The sequence below is a fragment of the Haliotis cracherodii genome, unplaced genomic scaffold, assembly GCF_022045235.1.
Source record: "Haliotis cracherodii isolate W230 unplaced genomic scaffold, xgHalCrac1.p SCAF_18, whole genome shotgun sequence".
NCBI lineage: Eukaryota > Metazoa > Mollusca > Gastropoda > Lepetellida > Haliotidae > Haliotis > Haliotis cracherodii.
In genome coordinates this window covers 26,570,827-26,588,486 of record NW_027266273.1, presented here as the reverse complement: position 1 = coordinate 26,588,486, position 17,660 = coordinate 26,570,827, and the positions used below count along the sequence as shown (strand labels likewise).

Genomic DNA, 17,660 nt, shown 5'->3' with positions numbered 1-17,660 from the left:
CCTGTACATAATTATATAATCAGGTCGAAAATATGTAAAATTCAATACAGTGTAACACGTCTTTACCTTACGTTTACCACATTAAATACATGTAAATATTTGCCTATATTACATGTATTTTGTATGAAGTTGGTCTTTCTTTTTAATAATTTTGAAGTTGTGAACTTGTGCCTTATCCATATGTCCTTTGACAATAAACTCTAAAACGACACTTTCCACAATGAGATATAACACATCTGAACTGAATTACTACTTATAATTCATCGAGCAGAAAACAAAAGATCAATAAAGTCGTCAGTTGTGACAGTCGTCTTTTATTAGTAAATCGTATATAATCCCCGTCCTCTACAAGAAGTAATGACAAACGAACATTCCAAGCATTATTACTTTTGAACCATCATTATTGTTCTCGCGTGACAATGTGCCCTGACCCAATGGTCTGGAGCGGCTCCTGAAAGAACGGTCTGCTTTGTGGTGTCAGAAGCTAGCGCAGCGAGTTGAAGCTAAAAATAGGAAAAAACATAAAAAGTAAACAACATGATCGAACACATGCCAAACAATTTGTGTTCATCTTCTTTTAATCACTACACTCGAATAAACCTGCAACAAAATGTTGCGACAAGATTGATTGGCGCTTTCAGACAATATATCATATATCTTATATCCATGCGCTCGATGTGCATTACTTTACAAATCATAATGGATAGTTTTTGCAACTGACGTTGGTCATCAATTCCGATTTCTTCGGATTTATTCTCCTAATTTCTGCGTTATAATTTTGATTGTATCCGTCATATAACCATAGCAATAATGTGACATCTGACTGAACCCATCTAAATTACCTCAAGGGCCTCAATCTTAGCAGGGTCGTGGACGTCCAACTTCTGGGCATCGCTCAGCGCCATCAGATAGCAATGAGTTTGGGTTATCATGACCATTTCGCCCTGTGGGAAACATTTAGCATTCAGAGGAATGGGCATGGATGTCAGGTTCACACGTTTATGCGTTAACGACTTGCATCATTAGGTCAGGAATATCGTCAAGTTATTTAATGATTTATTCAAATTTAACAATCAATCCTGTTTTATGTTCAATCATTTCTCTTCGACAAGGTGTATTAATCGTTTGTGTGACTTTATTGATGTGATAGTACTTACTGATTGTTTGTCATAGGCAAAGGTAAATTGTCCGTGCTCATTTCCACCGTGGGCACCATGCGTGGGATGAACGTGGACGTCGTGGGTAGCGTGTGTCTTGACTTCGTGGGTAGGGTGAGGTGGATGGGTGTGTTGAGCCTAGAAACAGCATAAAACATTATCTCAGGTGATGCATTTTCATAAAATGTTTGGCTTGTTCACGTTCGTACACATCTACATGTCATGCAACCAGTGACTGTAGAGATAGGAAAGATACACTAATGAGTATGTTTTCAATGAAAAGGTTAATATCTGCTGATGAAATTATCTGAATACCTATGAATTGTCAATATGTTAGTGATAATAGCATGAACGTATGTTTCGAATACATAAACGTTTTTCTTCTTGTAACGCAATATATGTACGACGCCAAATTGATGAAAATGAAGTTAAACAATGAATCATTATGTCCTAATGGTCTGGCGCTTGTTTGTGTCCACAAAGTGAAATCAAAATAGAATTGTCTCATAACAGCAGTTCCGAGAAAACTCATGTGATACATTTTTATAAAATGTCGGCTTTATCACGTGTATGTGCACATGTCATGCAGCACGTGTCAGTTGAGATCAGCATGTTTTCATTTCAAAGGTCAATATCTGCTGGTGAAATTATCTGAATACTAATGAATTGTCATTTTGTTAATAATATTAGCATGAACGTATGTTTCATATACATTAGCGTTCATCTTCTTGAAGACACTGAACGCATTATAAATACGACGACAAATGAATAAAAATGACGTTAAACAATGAACCAGTATGTCCTAATGGTCTGGCGCTTGTATGTTTACACAAAGTGAAATCAAAGTAGAATTGTCTCATAACAGCAGTTCCGAGAAAACGACACTCTCATTTAAAGTCCTCACCTCAGCAAGCAAGACAACACAGGCAATAAGGGCAATCTTCAACATGGTGGATTCAGGCTGAATTCGGTAGCAGCAGATGAAGTATGGCACTGGCGATCCTCTTTATACACGTCCCTATCAAGCTGCATTCTTTCGTCTCTTAAACTATGGACCTATTAGAGTCATGATTCATAGATATTCAGCCGTTCCTTGGCATGCACATTTGCTTTTTCACACGGACTTCCATTGATCTTATCACACGATACCTGTGTTTAATTACACATTCAGCAGCGATGGTATTGTGGTCAATGTTAAAATAGTTATAACATTTCAATCATTTCTTAATGTATCCTAATTATGACATTAAACGTCGAAATGCGAATTAAGAACTAGTAAACATTTAAGTCTTTGATGGGAATTATGTACATTAACCTTAACTCATTTGCTTTGTCATTATTTTGTTTGTACATTTATCCTACCTTGTGTTGTGTAAAAATATCATAATGTATATATTAAGAGCAAGAAGAGGCTCCGAAACGCTGTGACAAAGAATAAAGGAAATTGTTATCCATAAAACGTGTCATGAAGTATACATAATATAGGGAGTATTAATGGCATCGGATAATGTATGTGACATAACAAATTCTCTTTTATGTTGCAATGAAACTAAAGCATATGACTGCACTGCTTTTCTTGCATCACAGCACATCAAGTAACGCTAAACAGGTACAGCAGTGCAGAGATGGTTTATTTCAACTTTTTGCATGAAGTTATTTTTGCAGTCAACCCTCACTGAGTTCATGTATATTAATTGTTGAAATTTCTAAATGTTATTTGAATATGAAATGGACATCTCTTCATGACCAGAGATTGATCAATTAGATTACATACTACATTCACGACACTTTCCATATCTATGTGGTCCACTTTATTTTTCTCCTATCTTCCATCAGTGAACGAGGTGAAACGTGATATAACCGGCTCAAACTTTTACTTTCAAACTGGAACATCTGTCTTTTTGGTTTACCTCTTAAGTGTCTTTTCTGTTTACTACTGTACTGTTTGGGCCCTGTCGCCATCAAACTTTGTTAAATGTTAAATGTGGGATCAGCTCCTGGGCATATCTTATTCATTACTATATTTATATCTATATTTAGCAGCTTGAAGTACACAACAATCTTCTCGCCATATACAAATCAAACTTGGAGAGTAAATGGAAACATGCAAATACGATCTGATATTTTTTCATATGATTTTAACATGGGATAACAATTGTGCGCAATATTACCAAATATTAGAGAATTATTGGTCTTGAGCAGTCATGGCTAACTGCGTAGTGGTCGCATATAGGGTTTAATATACTTGATGAATTCTGATGATTCACATAAAAGGTATGGCAAAGTTACACATTATACATGTCCTGGTACAGTATATCGTATCCACTACATGTATATGCATGTTTGACGTGCTTGTTATGTCGTATCCTGATGTCCATAGCGCGATTATTCCTGTTATCGAAAATACAACCATTATTCGTACCTGATTCAGTACCCACTTTCAATTATCTGGTACAACGTTATTACGGTAAAGTGTCAATTAATCTCTGTCATATCTATCAACTTTATGATGAAAACAATGTTGGAGTATTTCTAATATCATTGTAATCAGATCTTAGTTGTCAGTTCTCGCTATCGCTAAACAAAGTTATGAGGACATCCCATTATGGGTCACGTCAGAACGACCTTTATACGACCAATCAAAGCGTCGCTTACCAGATGATGAAAGTGACAGTCGGAATGTTTTTTCTAATCATGCAACCTCGAAAACGTTAACACGGGGTATTCCGAACGACAGTTACGGCTCGTACGACTGATTCCGTCAAAATATCTCTCGCTTCCGTGGGATAAACATTTGAACGGAGGAGGCGTTGCACAGTACGTAGGAAGCACTGCCATACACTCTCAACGATATATTAGACATTCCGGAATGTTTGTTTGTTCCGTTTTCAAAATATTAATCGAGAACTGTGTCAATATATATTTTTCAAGCGTGGAATTCGCTAGGTTGAAACGAGTGCCGTAAAGTTGGAGAAAGTTGCTTTCTGATTGACTGATGTCGACTTCTTGTTAGTCATTTCAGTCCTCAGATCTTTGTGTAGCGGTAGCGAGAACTTGAATGAGATTGGAGTATTTCATAATAACACGTACTTATTGAAACTGAATAAAATTACATATGCTTGTGCCTGAGTGCTTGCACACGTGTGTGTCTATGTGTGTGTGCTTGCGTGAGTGTGAATGTGTGTGTGCTTGCGTGAGTGTGAGTATGTGTGTGTGTGTGTGTGTGTTTGTGCGTGTGCGCGTGTGCGTGTAAATGTGTATGTGTGTATATGAGCGTGTGTGTATGTGTGTGCTGTTATCGTGTACCTTGACATGACATGTTTTATATTAAACATGTGTTATATATTGATGTCACTCCAGTAAATATATGTATTCACAACTGTCAAAAGATAAGATACCACAAATAGGACAAACGTAGAATAAATACATCCGTGGGAACAAGCCATGTGCAGGTTATAATGGCACTGTTGGATGCCTTCAGAAGGGAAATCCAGTTTCATATGGCATATAACGTCGCTGCTGACAATGCATCGGTGATATTAGTTTTGAAGATCTCCCGGAAGGAAGGAATGGTGATTTGAGCGTTAACCTTTGGCATCTTGGGTTGTATATCAAGCATGGAAAAGCGCAAAACAAATGGATAATTATTATTGTTATTCACAGATTAAAATACATAAATGCAGCGAATGGAATTTCTCCTAGGAAGCGCTGCCTAGTCGAACCCACCGAGAACTTTTCGGAGAATGTGAAGAGAATTATTGTTCAAATAACACGGATTTTGCAGAATAAGTTTCGGAGTTTCATGTGTTAGGAAAAGGAACAATAATCAGGACAACAGTCCCCGGAGCCCTACGACATGAAAGGCATCATAGTTTATCCCCCATTGGTGTCAGATGTCTGATGGTATCTTTGACTGGGCATTAGGACATTACACCTCATTTCACCTCAATCCACCTGTGCCATCTTTACAGACCGTGTTTGTATCCGCGATTACAATGAACAGATCAAAATGTATTTGGCGCGAATGTCATGATTTTAAATGCCGATAACTCTTATTACTTATTTCTCAAGAAACTGTTTAATAAGGGGCCTTAGGAATTAGACTTCCTCGAAAAGACGTTAACGCAGATGTGCAAAGTAAAGTTAATTAAACATACAACATAATAGATTAGTTAATATTATCCCTATCAGTTTTGGTGTACATATGCTATTTAACGTTAATGATGTCTTCCTTGGACATTCATATTTTTACAGTCGTAATGGTAACACATTTAATACACTAACCAAACATTGACAAACGTTCTGTGACCCGAACGTTCAAAGTAAACTTTTGATTTGGACACTAAAATAACTTAACATTAAGGAATATTGGTATATGCAGTCGTATTGTGGAACTACATATAGACCAACGGAAATGAAACGATCGGCCAGGCTTTGCTTTCTTGGCCATTTATTTCACCATGAAAACAGGACAACGTAATTAGTTGGGCACGGCGCAGCTCCGATGTTATTACTCAAAACAAACACCAACCGTGAGACATCATCATCGAACTATCATATGCTCGAAAATCCACGAAATGATCAAAGCATGTTCCATTAACCAGGCTACTGGAACCCCTGTGAAATAACGATAGTGTAACAGAACCATAACACACCTCACTGAAAGGTCGTACAGTTGCTTCCTGTGAAGGAAATGGTGGAATTTTAACGATACGCCTTGTCCATGGTATACGTTCGTGTCGGCTGAGTTTGAGTGAGTGGTGGTTGGCATTGTTTCGGCGTCACATGTAAATTAACTTCTAGATTGGTACACACACTAAGTGGATTCAAACATACCCCCCGCTATACACCAAACCATAGCTAACTTGCAAATCATCTTATCATCTGACAGAGATATGTCCACATATAAAGTGCACTGACGTAATGCATTCAACTATTGGTATAGTCTGTTTTGAAGCTGATGTACAGACAGGTATAAATAATGGAGACATTCAAAATGAAATCTAGTAATGCTAAAGTGTCGGCTTTCCATTTATTTTGAGAAGGCTTTTAGTTTATGGATACTATTTTAATGTGCTGGCTTCATTGTTTCTGGATTGTTTACTTTCTAATACAAAATAGATTGCCTAGTGAATTGAAATCTCTACCTGAACTGAACTGAACTTGTATTTACACTAAGGCCGCTATCAGCAGCATCAAAGGTACAGACTTATTTCAACAACATAATTCATATTCATATAAATGTAGACAAGATACAAAAACATCTTTGTCGCGCATGCATGCATATTTATGCAGATTCACTATGGTAGCAATAGTTGTGCAATTCCATAAGGGGGGAGAGTTACTTGATAGGTTTAAACAATGACATGATGGTTTTACAGAATTTGGACAATTGTCGAAATGTACCTAATCGTGAATTATTGAAAAGTTAATTTATTTTAGCCATATTGGGTTAGATGTAAGAGTGTAAAAAGTGTTTTCTTTCGTTTTCTGAAGATGGTCAAATAACGGAATTCATTGCCTACGTCAGACAGTTTACCAAGTGGTTATTTCCCTTCGGTTAAATGTATTTTTCTCCATCTCCAAGTTTCAATAGGTAGATTATGGTTACAAGTTCTAAACCTAAGTAAGATTCGCCATACGTTTAAGTTCTATTAAAAATGTAGGCAATCATTTTTTATTATACTATACACTGTGTCCTTTGAAGCATTATCTCTTTACTTGTCCAACACTGTAGATTAATGTTTTAGATAATCAAGTAGGATTTGTGAAACTTTGTGAAAACCAGATGAAGCTAAGTCCAAGTTCGTCAAAATTCGTTTGATATGTGTAATCCATTTATGCATACATTTTCCAAACAGGTCGTCATCAAATAATAACCTGTGTGCAAGAGAGGACAATTTAGATGATTTCTCAGAGAGGACTTTTTTGGCAATGTTTGATAGATGGTGTCTTCCTAGTTCCCCATGTACCATGAAATAAGGAGTACATTTTCTTAATGACAAAACGATGTTTCAATGCAAATTGACACCTTCATGAGTTGAGATTTTTTCAATTCCCATATTTCGCATCCAAAGAGAAGAATTGATATAACTATAATGTCAAATGCCGCAGTTGACATTTAAGTGATAAATTTATCTTCCGTCCTTGGCATAAAACATAGATAATTGTTTTTTCAGTCTTAATCTTTTATCTTTTTCCTCGTCAAAGAGAAATTTTGCTTGTCGTAGGAGGCGACTAACAGGATCGGATGGTCAGGCTCGCTGACTTGGTTGAAGCAGGTCATCGATGATCATGATATCAGTCACTTGATTGTCTGGTCCAGACTCGATTATTTACAGACCGCCGTTATAAAGCTGTAATATTGCTGAGTGCGGAGTAAAACAACAAACAAACAACAACAATAGAAATAAGAAAACAACCCATTGACCTTATGTAAGAAGCAATGTGAAGTCCTGATTCTTCAGAAAACCAGGTCAGCAGATTAGTGTATTGACTATATATAATAAACGCACATTCTCCACCCTTTACTACTTTGTAATGTGTTAAGCGGTTTTAAATGAAGTGCTGATAATACAAATGTTGCGGCAAATATGTAATCAGTGTGTTGGGTTCAGCATCGGTTGTAACGTAAAACCTAGGAAAGTATGTGGTCACCAACATTCACAACAGCAAGCACTTGCCACAAGTGACACCATAGAGCAACTTTGTGTCGCTTAACCATCTCCTACCACTTGACCAAACCAATCTCCAGGTCGTCCGAAGGCCCTGATCAGAGTCTGTGTCGAGGACTACGTGAGTACGGTGCTGCTGTGAAGATTTTATGGACTCATCTATGGATATATAAATGATTATGACATTGTGATAGTTGACATCAAACTCATTCAGCGAAGTCTTTAACAAACCCCAACCCAACCCAACAGGTAAAATATACACATTGAAACACTTTAGAAACACCAACAAATTCATAAATACACTACAAATAACAAACAAAAATGTTATTTAGTGGTACTTATCTTTACAGAGAAAACATATGTTGAACCCACAAAAATAACAACATACATCAAAGAGAAATGCACAAGTACATCCATAATGTAGTCTTGGCTTGACGTCTGACCCATTCGCGGTGACTATAGCTTTACAAATCTATCTTCAAATGTTCAGGACAATTTGTCATCTGATGTTAACCGAGAAAGAATAAGTGAAATGATGGACTACATTCCTCATAGATAGTATACATGTGAACATGTGGACAGAATATTTAGGCAAGATAAAGGCTCTCCATAGGCATCACTTGTGTTTACATCCTTGCTGATATGTTTCCTTGTGCACATCGATCTTAAATGCCGCATGGTTTGGTAAATAAAATACACAAGAGTTTTTGCCTAGAAGTTTAACTACGAATATATATATACGGGTATATGGATTTTCTGAATAGTGGTCCAGTAGACAATTACAAGTAACTTCCACTGATTATCCACCAGAACTAGGAATAAATGAGACCACTTAATCTCCTCCTGTGTTTCCTATTTTCATCAGAGTGACAAAATATCCACTAACTGTACGACAAGAGGGACGACTTCAACTTTTCATTTGTCAACTTTCCGTTTGTCAGATTGTTTATTGAAAGGGATTTTTTGCCTTGAATGTCAGTAGCTACCACATACATGTACCTGTAAAGTATATAGTAAAACGTGAAAGATTGTTTAAAGACAATGTGGTGAATGATACAAATCTCTTTCGATGATAATGACAATTACAGTCTTACTTGGCAACGGCATAAGGATCTATACCGAAACGTCGCCTTTATAGTAATTAAGGAAGTTGTTATCCGTTAATTGTATCTTGTTTGTGTACACATGGGCTATATTTAACTACGTATTTTTTCAGTCGAATTTGGCTTTTGGTTTTTGGGCGTTGTCAAAGATTGGCCTTAAGAATGTAGGAGATAGCTGCTCTGTTTTGGTTATCATGTCACTTTTCGTGCCTGTGGAATCTGACCTAGACATGCGAGACAACAGATGTACAGACAGAGTAGGCCAGATGTTAAGTTAGGAGTTCTGTCATTGTGGAAATAAGGCCTGTGTTCATAGTAGCCGTTTAGTTTCAAGGGATTAAGAAACATTGTGTACATCCATAGCAAGAAGATAATTTAACATTTAGTATTTTGTTTTATATTCAATTACTTATGTTCTAGCCATTCTTTGTTGACGATGTTGTGTCCTGTTTATGTCTATTTCACGGTCGTTGGTATAAATGCTGACATCACAAATCAAAACATCTCTTCAATAACTAACCCTTTGGACCGTTCTGGCATCATTTCACGTGTTGTCGTTCTAGACCTAATATTACACTGCTTACGATACACATGAGTTGTCTTTCTGTCCGGAAGATGCACAAATTTGATCTAATGCTATGTACAATCGATCACATTGCCCGTCGTTACCCCTCCGAAAACGTGTGAAAACTCAAAAGGGGATGCTTGTCAGCTATGGGAAAACTCTTTCCTTATGAAACACGTTCACAAAATCAAATCATACATTTGTTAGTGTCACAGTTAACATGGATCAGAGGTGACATATTGGGAGGATGCATGTTGCACTGTCTGCTTCAAGTTCCCAAATTGTGGTACTAGCAATGAATAAAACCATACCCTTAATACTTGCACATGTGTAGAAAGTGAGTGCATGTAGCAGTTCGTTGCGTATTACGATATTTTCTTAAAGTAGTTGTAAGTCGATACAATGGTGAACTATAGTTGTTCACATGAAGACCATTCCTATAACCCCCGACATGGGTACAATGTGTGAAGCCAATTTCTGGTGTCCCCCGCCGTGATATTGCTGGAATATTACTAAAAGCGGCGTAAAACCATACTCACTCACTCACTCCCATTCCTATAACTAAAATGATTGATATGTACCGTATAATAAATCTCTACAAGAAGCAGTCCATGTACGATTCCAACTACATCATAAGCATGTGTTCAGGAATCACTATATAACAGTGATAATACCAGGTTTTCGCGAACATGTGATCGTATTCTGCCCCATCCGCACCTGTCACATACACATGCAAAGGCAAGTCAAGCGTTAACCTGAATATCAGTACCTGAATCTGATATGATCACGTAAAGTGAATGCACTTCCACAAATGATAGTCATATCTTTTCATTCTTACATACTAAACTGACGTCCAAAAGAAACTTTACCAACTGAAAATATAAATTTCAGACAAAATATTTTTTTTTTCGATGAAATCTATCTAAAACACATAACCTAAATACAACCATAGTGTATGCAGAAAATGTTAATCGTCTGTTTCATGTTGGCGAGATAACACGCGAAAAAATGAAAAACACGTGCACCACGGACACCTGCAAATGCACGTGCGGGTAAGGGTATAAAACGATTGCAACGGCAAGTCAGACATCTACAGTGATAAAAAAACATTAAAGAAATGCCACGACTCAAAGTCGAACAACGTGAACGAGCCTTGGGTATGATACAGATGGGAGCCACCCACGCCCATATTGCACGAACCTTCGGTTGCTCCCGTGTTGCCGTTACCAACTTGATGCAACGTTACAGACAGACAGGGCGGACCGCTGACAGGCCAAGAACAGGCAGACCCAGGGTGACCACGCCCCATGATGACCGGTACTTGCGTACCTTGCACCTCCAAAATCGGTTCTTGACAGTGACGTCATCGGCGACAAATGCCCTAGGGCTCATGGAATCAGGGCTTTTAGACCATACAGAGGACAGCTATTCGAGTCTTCGATTGAGATGGGCCCGGACTGTACGACGTTGGCAACGACGTGACTGGCAGAGGGTTGTCTTCACTGACGAACGTCGATTCTGTATGTTTAGGGCTGATGGAAGACAACGTGTTTACCGCCGAAGGGGTGAACGAACGGCGGCGTGTTGCGTGCAGGAGTCGTACCATATGGTCGAGGGAGTGTCATGGTGTGGGGAGGGATCTGTGGGCAGGAGAGGACACCGCTGGTCATCGTTGACGGAAACTTGACAGCTCAGAGTTACATGGATAACATTCTTCGTCCAGTTGTCCTACCATTTCTCCAAAAGCAGCCACGTGGTGTCTTTTATCAGCATGACAACGCTAGAGCCCATACAGCCAGAATTGTCACTAACTTCCTCGCAGCCAGCAACGTCAACGTCCTGCCGTGGCCGGCACGCTCACCTGACATGTCCCCCATAGAGCACCTCGGGGACTTGATAGATCGCCGTGTTCGACGACGACCACACTCTCCAGCCAACCAGCAAATACTGATCTTGGCCCTCCAAGAAGAATGGCGTCAAATCCCACGTGACCTCATCAGACGACTGACTTTTTCGGTGCGTCGAAGAGTTTTTGCGTGTATTGAGGCATTTGGTGGTCAAACACGCTACTAATGACTTGTTATTGAACGTGAGCGATTGTTTATGTACTCTGCCTATTGTCCATGATTCTGAAAGCTCGAGTTTTGTACCACACCCAACTTTGGTGGGCTCTGACGTCATTCTCGGTCGCGGTATGATTGTCATTTGCAGTGTTGATTATGTTGATATATTGATCTTCTCAATACACTTTACTTCATGCATGTATGTTTTGTTGTTTTTGAGCAAGAGTGATTTCAAACTTTGGTAAAGTTTCTTTCGGACGTCAGTTTATATGTATAGTTTTTAATTTTATTATATATATATTATATATTTTATTATAGAAAAAGTTTAAGCACACCCTCACATATTTCGTTATTGTTGGGTCCCAATATTTGTAACAGTCATGAAAGATATAATTATGGGAAGAATTACGTTTTCTCGAGATGATGTAATCAGTCATGCATGACGGAAGCTCACGTGCCATGCATGGTATGCCCGTGCAGCATGCTACCCTCGAGTATCTCTAAAAGCAGAATATGCAAACGTTAAAATTGCTTTCTTAAGCTTAGTTTGAAACAGTTATTTCATGACATTGTGTGACCATGACACGAAGGCGATTATCAAACGCCACAAGATGGCACATAACCGGCATGCATAACGCAGAAATGTCTTGTAATGCCATTGGTCGGAATTTGGGTTACCATCACACTGTCGTAAGCCGTTTAGTCGAGAAACCTCCTGTGACGACACATCACGAAGAAAGGGACCTTCTTCGTCTCATACGCCGAGAACCCTTTTTAACAAGTACTCGTCTAAAACAGCTGTGGTTGCCAAATCGTCGTTTCTGAGGGCTAGACAGTCATAAAGCGTCCCTTGTTGAGAGATCACCACAAAGCTGCTCGTTCAGCATGGTGTAATGCACACCAGAACTGGACTCTGAGAACTTGGAGACGGATCCATTGGTCGGACGAACGTCGCTTTCTGCTCCAGGTCACTGATTACAGGAACATTAAACCGACTGTTGCATACGGCGGGGGCTCGGTAATGGTTTGGAGATGTATCTCTCATGATTGCAGGTTGGATTTAGTCACCATAAGGGCAACTTAACAGGGACGTTTTGAGGCCAGTCGTCCTTCCTCATTTTGACAACCACCCTCTTGCTACTCGACATGGGTGACAATGTCAGGCCTCATCGTTCACATGCAGTCGTGGATTACATGAGTGCCAATTCAATAACGAATCCACCCTTGCCAGCAATGAGCCCAGATTTGAACACCCTTGAACATGTTTGGGATATTCTGGGGCGGCGCATACAGGCACGAGATCCTCCTGTACACGATTTACGCCAATTGGAAGCAACATTGCATCAGGAGTGGTTGTTGTTGTTGACCCATCAACAGATCCAACGTCTGACTGGAGGCATGGGACGTTGGGTGGAATGCGTCATCCGGGCACGTGGCGGTTATACCCACTACTGATCTGTTTCACGTGTTAAGTAGAGGCTTTAAGGAACTTTTTCATATGAAACATCAAATGTAACTTTGTTGTCCGTAAATGTCAATCATGGTCTATCCGATGACACTGGTATCGCCCAGCTTCTGTGGTCAGTCATCCCATGCCATGATTTTGGCCATTTGTCATGGTTCAGAAATAGGGGTGTGCTTAACTTTTCTCTTTGTGTTTATTATTGTATACAAACCAACCAAGCTGGAGATTGGACTTGCCCCGGGGGAAGGCACAGAACCCATCCAAGAATATCTTGGAATCACCAACACAAGTCCACACTTCTTAAGTGGTCGAAAGCAACAGGATGGCCTGGAAAAAAACACGAGTAAATGGCAACTCATTGAAGCAACATAGGGACAAAGCCATGTCAATGCATGCATACAGAGCTAAATATTCGTGACAACCTCCGGCGACTAAAGCTGTACATGTGCCATGCAGCTGGTGAGCTAACTACCAACACTCATCAGGCACCTTTGCATAAACCCTCAGTTCCAGCAGTAGCAGACACGAAATGAACGTTCGCATTGTTCTCCCCAAATTACCTGATGCAGTTGTCACTGATGACCTGTATATGGAGTCACGAAATGACATTCCTAGCTTCAAATCGGCCTCGCAGATTGTGAATTCTCTCCAGATTCCAGCCCCTCTGCTGTCAGTGAGCCTTCTAATGATCAGTTGTATATTTTGTCTATGTCATTTTATAATCAAATCTGTGATTTGCCGATTGTTTGTTTGTTTGTTTGTTGTTTAACGTCGCACTCAGCAATATTCCAGCTATACGACGGCTGTCTGTAAATAATCGAATCTGGACCACACAATCCATGACATTCATGAGCATGGATCCACGCAATTGGGATCGATGACATGCCGATTGAGAAACGGAGGCCAATTAAACAATTTCACCAATCATTTCCACAGAATTTCCACAGATTAATACAATGACGTTATTTCTTTCACTCTCAATGCGGACTGCTTTTAGCATGACATTAACTGTTGCGTGTATACTGCTGGTACAATGCGTAAAGCCCATTTTCCGATGTCCCTCAATGTGATATTTGTGGAATGTTGCTATAACCGGCGTAAAACCATACTCCCTCACTCAAACGTCAAAAATCATTTTAGAAAAAAATAAAAACAAGGTACAAGAAAACAAAAGAGAATATTCTGAACCAAAATCTTTATTCCTTTAAGGCAAAATTAAGGGTCTGGACAGAAATAAATAAAAAGTGTGACAAGAAAAATAATTTCCTTAAATAAAGAAAACTGTTCAAAAGTTTTGCAGGTAATTAATTGCAACCAGTGGCAGTAATGAAGAAAGACCTACCATGGATTACAATGAAAGGTTTTGGAAACATCTATGTCTATACCCGGCAACTGTCACCATACGTAGAAGACTACAATGATGTTGAACAGGACATAATAGAGCCACCATTGTTGTTTCATTATACCTGATTGCCTGACAAATGTAATAAAAACTACCACTACGGCCAATCTAATACGGCGCCAGGACCTGATGGTATTCGAAACCGGAAGTGGAAACTGTTACCTTGTGATCAAACAACATTACTTCACTGTTTAGATTATCTTGTAGAAACGGGATGTTCCGCCTTGGTTCTTCGCTTTCTGTTTGCTGCTCAGGACCAGTCACTTCTCACTCTAATCCGTCAATGTATGATTTTGCATCAAAATGTAAAAAATAAATGTAGATTATGCAATGAATTTAATGAGATTGTCCAACGCAATCAGTATCTTAAGCGACATTATAACGAGAGTGGCTCGATCATTTTATTACGGTCTTCGTCATGCTTGTGGTTTTGATAAAGAGGTCCATCCATGGTACATGCACGACCCGGAATATGTAGAGGGCGCTTTGCAAAAGATAAATGCAAAATATTCTGGAATAGGCCCGTATACAGCTTCAGACCTATTAAGGCCAACAAATCTGATCTTGTCCTTATTGATAAATCCAATGAAATCATTTATATCATTCAATTTACTGTCACCGACTCCCCATTGTTCTCGGTGCCTTAGGTTTGGTTCCTCCAATCTGTTGACATAGGAGGAGTACTAGAGTTTGCTGCCAGGAATACAGCACTTCTGACAATCTGGGTAATGCAGAAGGCTGTAGTGTTGGGGAGTCTTCACATTCTCCGAACACTTCTGGGTGGGTTCGATGAGGCACGCTTCGTGGGAGAAGTCCCATTCGCTGTCTAGGCTCAATATAGAGAGACGGAAAAGGCTTTGAGCTGATGATGAACCTAACCAGCTTGACTGTGTCAGGATCACCCAAACACTCTTTGGTATTTCTATTTGTATTGCTGGATATACAAGCCAAGCTACCCATGAGGCGCAGGTTAACAGTCACATCATCATCTCATCCTTTCGGGAGATGTGATAAAGTATCTATCATGTGTAAATGTCGGCTACATACATGTTCATCTTGCGTCAGTTTCTTCTAAATTCAAAACTGATATCACCGATACAATGTCAGCTGCGACGTTACATGCCATATTAATCTGTATTTCCCTTTAAGGTCTCAAGACATTCAACAGTCATTATAACCTGCACATGGCTCGATCCCAAGGACGTATTTATTCTACGTTTGTCCTATTTGTGGTATCTAATCTTTTGACAAGTGCAAATACATATATTTACTAGAATGACTTGACGATTTAATGCATTTATCCGAAAACAATGTCATGTCTAGGTACACTATCATAGCACACACATACACACACGGACACGTACACACACACATGCACACGCACATACACACACGCATGCATGCACTCATGCACAGGAATATGTACGAACGTGTTAATATGAATTACTCCAAAATTGTTTTCATCATAAGGATGATAGTTATGACAGAGCTAAATGTGGCGTAATTACGTTGTAAAGCGAGCATTGAATCAGGTACTTAGATAGATAGATAACACACTGTACTGTGGACATCATCATAACATCAACATTAACGTTAGTCATGCATATACGTGTTAGTGAGTGTGTGAGTGAGTATGGTTTTACGCCGTTTTTAGCAATATTCCAGCAATATCACGGCGGGGGACACCAGAAATGGGCTTCACACGTTGTACCCATGTCGGGAATCGAACCCGGGTCTTCGGCGTGACGAGCCAACGCTTTAACCACTAGGTTACCAGACCGCCCCGCATATACGTGTAGTGGACACGATATTCTGAACATGTATATTGTATAAGTTTGCCATACCTGTTATGGGAATTTCTCTGTTGATAGCATATCATCAGAATTCATCAAGTATTGTAAACTTCATATGCTACCACTACGCAGTTAGTCATGACTGCTAAAAGCAGCATTAATTCTATAACATTTGGTAATATTGCGCACAATTGTTATCACCATAGTAAAATCATATTTAAAATATCAGATCGTATTCGCACCTTTTGATTTACTCTCCATGTGTGAGTTTGTTTGTGACTGGAAGCTGAACTCCAAGCTGCTAAATATGGATAGATATATTTACTGTTATAAATTAGATATGCCAAGAAAATGATCCCACATTTAACCTTTAACAAAGTTTCGTGAAGATAAGGCCCAAACAGTGTTTATCTGAAAAAGGAGGACATACGGTTAAACATATAAACAAAAAAGAGAACAACCAAATGAACAGAAGGTCCAGTTTTAAATTTAAATTTTGAATACGTTTCACCTCGGTAACTGTTTGAGAAAAGGGAATATTGTTGGTGTGTTGTATACGTGCAATTGACGACATAGTCATGGAAAGTGTCGTGCATTCAGTACGTAATCTGAGTGAACCATCATTGGTTTTGAAGGGATTCATTTTATAGGTAAATGACATTTAGAATGTCCATGAACAGTTCTTATACATGAACATGAGAGGTATGAATGCAAAATTAACTTCATGTAAAAAGTTGAAATGAACTATCTCTGCATCTATGTTCCTGTTAAGCGTTTCTTGAGATGTTGTCGTGCAAACACCTGTAAGAAAGGCGGTGCAGTCACGTGCTTTACTTTCATCTTCTTAAAAAATGCAACAAAAAAGACAATTTGTTACCTTACATACATTAACCGACACCATTAATTCTACATATGTTGTTTACTACTTGATACTATTTATAGATAACAAGTTCCTTTATTCTTTGTCGAGGCATTTCAGAGCAACTTCTTGCTCCTTGGTCAGTAGGCGCATGAGTATATATCTATATAGATTTACACAACACAGGGTAGAATAAATGAACAAAGACAACACTATAATAACAATGTAAATGAGATAGGATTAATGTATAAGATGCCCATCACAGACTTAATGTGTACTAGTTCTCAATTTGCATTACGACATGTATTGTCATAAATTGTGTAGGATGTGCTCATGATTGAAATATTTGAACTATTTAACATTGAGCAAAGTAACAAAGTGCCGGTCCATCAATACACACTCACAGTGTTCAGTTATCGTGTGATATGATCAACGGAAGTCCGTGTGAAAAAGCAAATGTGCATGACAAGGAACGGCTGAATATCTATGAATCATGACTCTAATAGGTCCATAGTTTAAGAGACGAAAGAATGCAGCTTGATAGGGACGTGTATAAAGAGGATCGCCAGTGCCATACTT

At 39.0% G+C, this 17,660-nt stretch overlaps 1 protein-coding gene across 1 annotated transcript; it reads right to left on the bottom strand.

Annotated features, from left to right (window-relative positions):
- Positions 1–383: 383 nt before the first annotated feature.
- Positions 384–2,106, bottom strand: LOC139465478 (uncharacterized). Its single transcript, XM_071247201.1, has 4 exons — positions 2,062–2,106; positions 1,158–1,295; positions 843–944; positions 384–503 (listed from the first exon to the last, which is right to left on the bottom strand). Exons 1-4 carry the CDS (start codon positions 2,104–2,106, stop codon positions 384–386), a joined length of 405 nt encoding a protein of 134 aa, XP_071103302.1.
- Between the last annotated feature and the right edge of the window lie 15,554 nt (positions 2,107–17,660).

Excerpts from the sequence above, each read along its gene's own strand:
- LOC139465478 (XM_071247201.1), bottom strand. The coding sequence starts at position 2,106 with ATGTTGAAGATTGCCCTTATTGCCTGTGTTGTCTTGCTTGCTGAG. Across the intron at positions 1,296-2,061 it reads GTGTTGTCTTGCTTGCTGAG|GCTCAACACACCCATCCACC; the intron begins GTGAGGACTTTA and ends TGCTGTTTCTAG. Across the intron at positions 504-842 it reads CTAAGATTGAGGCCCTTGAG|CTTCAACTCGCTGCGCTAGC; the intron begins GTAATTTAGATG and ends TCCTATTTTTAG.